At 51.8% G+C, this 6,962-nt stretch overlaps 1 protein-coding gene across 2 annotated transcripts in view; it reads left to right on the forward strand.

The window, feature by feature from the left end:
• Positions 1-3,456, forward strand: part of Stpg1 (sperm tail PG-rich repeat containing 1) — a 45,106-nt gene extending 41,650 nt beyond the window's left edge. For both annotated transcript variants that reach the window (XM_021160575.2, XM_021160574.2), the window contains one exon: positions 2,662-3,456. In XM_021160575.2, coding sequence (XP_021016234.1) covers positions 2,662-2,738 — 77 coding nt within the window. In that variant the 3' untranslated portion in view covers positions 2,739-3,456. The remainder of the gene's footprint in view (positions 1-2,661) is intronic.
• The last annotated feature ends 3,506 nt before the right edge of the window (positions 3,457-6,962 follow it).

The raw sequence follows: 6,962 nt of genomic DNA on the forward strand, positions 1-6,962 counted from the left end.
TGTGTGTGTGTGTGTGTGTGTGTGTGTGTGTATGTGTGTGTGTGTGTTCGCGCACGTACATGCACACACATACACGTATGTGCACTCTCATGCCATGACCCGTATGGATGTCAGAGGACAACTTGTGGACCCCAGGGACTGGACTCAGGCTGTCAGGCTTGGCAGTGAGTGAGCATGGGCATCTCAAAAGCTCTCTCTTTTATTTTTTGGACACAAGGTCTCTCACTGAAGTACACTGATTCTACTAGGCAGCTGGCCAGCGAGCTTCAGGGGCCTGCCTGTCTTCATAACACCAGGTTTAGGGTTACAGACCCAGGCCCGTGGCCCTGACTTTTCCCCAGGGCTCCGGGGAGCTAAGGTCAGGTCCTCAAGCTTCATCAGCCATCTTTACTGAGACACTTTTGAGCCCAGACACTGTTTTTGGTTTTGCTTTTTAAAGAAATATATCTTTTTAAAATGTATTTATCCATTTAATGTATGAGTACACTGTAGCTGTCTTCAGACACACCAGAAGAGGGCATCAGATCCCATTACAGATGGTTGTGAGCCACCACGTTGTTGCTGGGAATTGAACTCAGGACCTCTGATGAGCAGTTGGTGCTCTTAACTGCTGAGCCATCTCTCCAGTGCCCCCCCACCCCAGATATTGTGTTAGAAGGAAATGGTCACAGCATTTATAAAGTTCTCAGAAACCTTCTTATTCTTGCTTTTTTTTTTTTTTTTTTTTTTTTGGTTTTTCGAGACAGGGTTTCTCTGTATAGCCCTAGCTGTCCTGGAACTCACTTTGTAGACCAAGCTGGGCTCAAACTCAGAAATCCGCCTGCCTCTGCCTCCCGAGTGCTGGGATTAAAGGTGTGCACCACCACACCTGGCTCAAAACCTTCTTATTCTTAAAGACTAAGACTAGAGAGTCTAGACTAGCCAAGGAATTTTAAAGACAGGTAAGGCCTGAAGGGTAAGCTGTCTACTGCTTGAGATATCTGTGGTGGGGTTGAGTCTCCAGGTGGGGTCTTATCTTCGGGTTTCATTGCTGTGAAGAGACACTGTGACCAAGGCAACTCTCATAAAGGACAACATTAATCAGGACTGGCTTACAGTTTTAGAGGTTCAGCCCATTATCATCATGGTGGGAAGCATGGCAGCAGGCAGACAGACATGGTGTTGGAGGAACCAATAATTTTACATCTTGATCCAAAGGCAGCCAGGAGGAGGCTCCGAATCCACCATGGGCGGAGCTTGAGCATCAGAAACCTCAAAGCTGTCCTACACAGTGACACACTTCCTCCAACACGGCCACACCTGTTCCAGTAAGGCCACACCTCCTAATAGTGCCACTCCCTATGGCCAAGCATTGAAACATATGAAACTGTGGGGGACAAACCTATTTAAACCACCACAGGTCTCTTGCTGCTGTGTCTTGTTTGCTGTGGACACCAGAGCTGGGCTGAAGGGGTGGCTCTCTGATGCCACCTGGATCCTCCCTCCGTCCCCATGAGCTGAGGGTAGATCAGCCTGAGAGTTGGCATCCTGAGGGGTCCACTCCACCAAGATGGGACACCAAGAGCCATTGGCCCATGCCATGTGCACAGGGACTGGAAGGCAGAGCGAACACGGCAGCCACCTTGTCTTTCACACTCGGCCTTTTGGTAAGCCCTGATGGGCAGCCCTGGAGGGCGTTTGGTCAGGACAGGAGAACAGCGTCTAACACAGGAATTCTGGAGGCCCAGGGATGTTTGGGGCTTCGTGTCGAGCTCTTTTGCTGGGTCCTCTTGGAATGGTGTCTGAGAAGGATGCACATGAAGGATTCCTGAAGCACGGGCCCTAAGACATGGACCCTCCTCCTGCTGTGGTCCCTTCCATCACAGTATCCCAAGGGTAGGCTGGGAGGATGCACAGCGTGTCTGTGGTGGCGCCTCTGGCAGGCATAGGTCTGCCTGGACCCATGACCTCCTCTCTGTAGCTTCCTGAGAGGGCATGGAAGAGATTCTGGGACTGTGCCTCACAAGGTTTGTTTGCTAGACAATGGGCTTGCTAAGTCCGTGAATGGGGATAGATTTCAGTTTTCCTGGGAACATTTGAACTAACACAAAACTCTACCAACTTAAACCTCCCTTCTTTAAGAGTACCAATTGACTTGAAATGTCCATTTGACATCTTCTAGAAAGTGCTATTGTAAATAAAGTTGGTTCTGTTAAGGAAGGATAAAGAGTTAAAGAATGCCAGAAGCCACAGTCCAGAGGCCAGTCTTGGCCAGCTAAAAGCCCGGGCACAGGGCTCAGTAGGTCAAGGGCTTACTGTATAAGAATGAGGACCAGGCTCAGATCCCAGCACCCAGGCCAAAGCCAAAACCAGTGGTGCATGCCTGAGACCAAGGATGGAAACAGATGGAGCAGGAGTTTTGATGAGAGACCTTATATCCCAAATAAATAAAAACTGGAGAGGGAGGCATAGAGGAAGACGTCCGAAGGTGGCCTCTGTCCCTGCCCCTTCAAAATAAGAGCCAGACAACACAAAAACAGTTGCTTCCTCTCCCTGTCCCTAGACACGGGCTGCAGGGCAGGAGCAGGGTGAGGGAGCCCTTCCCAGCTCTGATCCGCCCTTCGCCCTTCGGGTCACCTCTGTCTCTTGATGCCGTTTCTCTCTCTCTCTCTCTCTCTTCAGCCACGTACAAGCCGGAGATTCCAGGGAAACAGTCTTTCCTCTACAACGAAGACAACAAATGGGTCCCTGCGGTCTAGTGACACCACAGGAGCAGAGGGAGCGAGGCTCAGCCCGCCAGGCCCCCTGACCCTGCTCCTCAAGACATCTATCAACAGAACACCCAGCCCAGGGTCACATACTGTCTGGAGCTGCCTTCTGGAGACTGGCCACCCCTGCCCCTCCCATGGCTCCCCTCACCCACCCCAGCAGAGCTCTCTGGCTACCTCTGTGTCAGCCTCTAAGCTGGTTCTGATTCTCCTTCCCAGAGATCAGGACTTTTGGAGCACTGACTCTAATGTGGAGCTCCAGTCTCCTGCTAAGGCAGCCTGTGGTCAATTAGAAGCAAGTCAGCCAGGGTGCCGAGGCCCTGTCCTCCAGATTGTCCTTGTCTTCTGGGTGGCAGGAAGGCTCAGCGGTGCCTGCAGCAGAGGCACCTCTGCCCGCAGTTAGGCCTTGTTATTACACAGCAAGAACATGGAAACTAGGCATGAATCACTCACCACACACATCAGCAGGCTGGGCAGAGCCTCTAGCTGGAGCGAGAGGCATGGCGCCACTGTCCCCAGGGCATGGAGGACTTTTGGGTCCCTTGCCTTCATGTTCTCACTTCCCAGTCACTTGCCTCTGCCCGGGTCTCTGTCACCTTCCTGCCTTCCCACTCAGATTCTGGGTAGGGTAGGCATCAGTTACTAAGTTGGACGGTGTCCCTGAGAGATCATGGCTTGTGGGAGAGCTGACCAAGAACAAAGATGAAATGTGCCTCTCACCCTTCCCGTTTCTCTCATCCCCTTCCACCCTCCCCTATCCCAGACACTGATAATGTCTGCCACTTTCCTAAATGACATCCTCATAGCCGCCCCTTCTCTCCTCTGGCCCCTGATTCCCTTCCACAACACCTGCCTGGGCTTCTCTCCTCCCAAGGCCCCTTCCTTGACATTTTCTGAGAACTCTGCCTCCTGGGCTTCCCATCTGGACTGGCTGCCTGACTGGCTCTCTTCCTGGGGGTGGGGGGCGCGGGAGTGCGGACATGAGCAAGGAGGAGGGAAGGGACGAAGAAACAGATTCAATTAAATGGAATTCTTGCTTCTCACAGAAGCTGGGCTTTTTGTGATCTTCAGATTCCCTCAAGCCAAGGCTTTGGAATGGCAAGGTAGCCTGGTCTACCCTGGGAAGCATAAGGGATTCTGATCATGGGCTCCCCTGCTCTGATCCTTGGCTGCTGTCTGTGGACAGAACTCAGTCGGAATCAGGACTTCAAAGTCTACACCTTCAGGTCTTAGGGTGTGTGGGTGGAGTGGATCAGGTGTGAGCTGAGTCACACCTAATGTGCTAGCATCCAGCACATGAATGGGTGTCAGAGCTACAGGAGTTTTTTTTTTTTTTTTTGGTTTTTTTTTTTTGTTTTTTTTTTTGGTTTTTCGAGACAGGGTTTCTCTGTGTAGCCCTGGCTGTCCTGGCACTCACTTTGTAGACCAGGCTGGCCTCGAACTCAGAAATCCGCCTGCCTCTGCCTCCCGAGTGCTGGGATTAAAGGCGTGCGCCACCACGCCCGGCCACAGGAGTTTTAAGAGTGTCTGTTTTTGACACGATATCTCCAAGGACGGCTGCAGTTGACTATAAATTTTATTAAAGAGGATACTCTTGGGTGGGCTCTCTACTTCCATGTTAGAAGGTCTAGAAGACCGTTCAGAGCTGACATTCAGAACTTGAAGATGCCTGTGTGCCTGGTCACAGATTCTTGGCAACAGGGCTAGATCCAAAGTGAACTAGGATCAGGGGATCCCATCCTGGTCCTTCTGACCCAGACTTAGCACATGGAGTCCCCTGGTCCTGGGCATGCTGGGTGGAGGCTGGTGCAATGTACAGGAAGTTGCGTCAGGCCTCTTCCGACACCGTGATGCTCCACCGTGTGGTTGTTGTCTCTCCAAGTAGACAAGGAAACAGGCTGCTCTGTGGGGGTGAGAGGGCGGGCTGCAAGAAGTCACCATTGATACCAAGGCTGGGCCGAGGCTGGACTGAGGACCTAAGCTCACGTGGTCCATGTAACAGTTTTCAGAGACTCAGAAGAAGTCCTGGGCTGCTCAGGATTCTGTCCCAACCCTCAGACGGATGGACGGCTCATCTAGGAGCAGAGAGAGGTTCCGACACCAAGATCATGCCAAACTTGAAACTCAAAGTTCTCATTTAATTGATCTGGGGCATGGGATTCAGTTACTTTCACATCACTTGACAAGATTATCTGGCAGAGGTAACTTGCAAGAGGAAGGATGAATCTTGGCTCAGAGCGTGAGGGCGCGGTCCACCGCGGTGGGGACCATGGGGTGGTCAGGAGAGCTCAGGGTGTGTTAGCAGGGGTGAGCACAAGATGGCTAAGCTAAGGTTGCTAAGGCTGGCACCGGAAGCAGAGAAGTAAACCATGGGAGGGTACCATCCACATTTAGGATGAGCCTTTAGTTCATGCCTCACAGGCTCAAATCTAGACATTGTTATTAAAGTTCTCTCTCTGTGTGTGTGTGTGTGTATGTGTGTGTGTGTGTTTGGTTTTGATTTTTTTTTAATACAAGGCCTCCCTCTGTAGTCCAACTGTCCTGGAACTCCAGATCCTCTTGCCTTAACATCCCGAGTGCTGCATGGATTACAGCCATGCAGCCGCAGGCTGACCTATAAAGTCCTGTGTGGGACTGGGATACAGCTCGGCAGAACTGGGATGCACAGCTCTGCTCTCAAAGTGCTTCCCAGATAATGCACAGGCAAATCCCATGGGTATTGGGTTAGAATACAGACGTCATGGGTCTGGGGCGGGGCCAGAGAGACTGCTCTTACGCATGCCCCATGTGAAGTCAATGCTGCAAGCTTAGTGAGCCGTGCTGGGCCTGATACACACTTGGTTCTTCAGCTTGCTTCTTTTATGTGTTCATCCGACTCTTTGGTAATCCCCCCCCCCATTCCTTCATTCCTTTCTCCCCACACTTCTCCTGTGCTGGCTACCTTGACCCAGGCGAAAGGCATTTGAGAGATAGGAACTTCGACTGAGGAAATGCCTGCATTTAAAAAAAAATCAGGCTGTGGGCAAGCCTGCAGGGCATTTTCATAATTTGTGATTGATGTGAGAAGGTCCAGCCCAGTGTGGGTGCTGCCATCCCTGAGCTGGTTGCCCTGAGTTCTGTAAGAGAGCAAGGTGAGCAAACCGTGGAGAGCAAGCCAGTAGGCAGCATCCCTCCATGGCCTCTGCAACAGCTCCTGTCTCCAGTTACCTGCAGACAGGAAGTGTTCTCCCCACTGGCAACAGCTGCCCTCTGAGCGTGAAAGCTATAGAAACTCCTGTTCTTCCTGGCTTCTCATTTCAGGGAGTGGATTATTCTTGCCATTGGCAGGCTGACCTCCCCTGACTTTCTTGAAGAGGGGGGACGATCTTTTCAAAGCTGGTTAGAGTGCTGTCCTTGGGGACCAAGTGACTTTTGTCCGCTCAGCTCTGTTTTGGTGTCTTGCTGGAGGCGTAATACAGAGTGCACAAGTTTCCGGTACATGTCCTACGCCCCACAGCACGTGTGTTCCAAGACTGCCGAGCCTGCTGTGTGCAGGTGGCAGCCACAGAGACCCAAAGGCATCAGTGCCTCTTTGGAACAGTGCCCCTCAGCATTGATTACACACTATGATCACCTAGGGAACTTCAAAACGTGCCATTGCCTGGGCCTTCATCCAGGATGCTAATTTAGAGGCGAGGGCAGGGTAGAGGCTGCCAGGTGGTTCCAATACACCAGTGAGGCTAGCAGCGCCCCCTTGGCCTGCCGGGATTTCCTCCTTGCTCTGGGTTACAGAACTAGTTACAGGATGTTAGGAGTCGTGCATGTGCCTGGCACTGTCAGCTGCTTTGTTCTCCTGTCATGTCACCTTCACACGTGACTCTGCTCTGATGCATAGTGTGGTGTCCCAGCAGCAGGGAGGTATGACTGGGAGATGCAACCCGGTGCTGCAGTGTCCCTTGAGCAGGTCACAGCAACCCCGTTGAAGCCCGAGGACGCATTAGTCATGCAGAGTCTGTCTTTAGACTGGAGATTTTGTTCATTGTGGATCTTCGGTTGTGTGCGCTCACCCTCCTAGTGCTATGGATAATGAGTTTAAGATGAGCTTGAACCACACAGTGAGACCCTATCTAATAATAAAAACGAAACTGTGGGCTGGTGAGATGGCTCAGTGGGTAAGAGCACCCGACTGCTCTTCCAAAGGTCCAGAGTTCAAATCCCAGCAACCACATGGTGGCT

The sequence above is a fragment of the Mus caroli genome, chromosome 4, assembly GCF_900094665.2.
Source record: "Mus caroli chromosome 4, CAROLI_EIJ_v1.1, whole genome shotgun sequence".
Taxonomy (NCBI): Eukaryota; Metazoa; Chordata; class Mammalia; order Rodentia; family Muridae; genus Mus; species Mus caroli.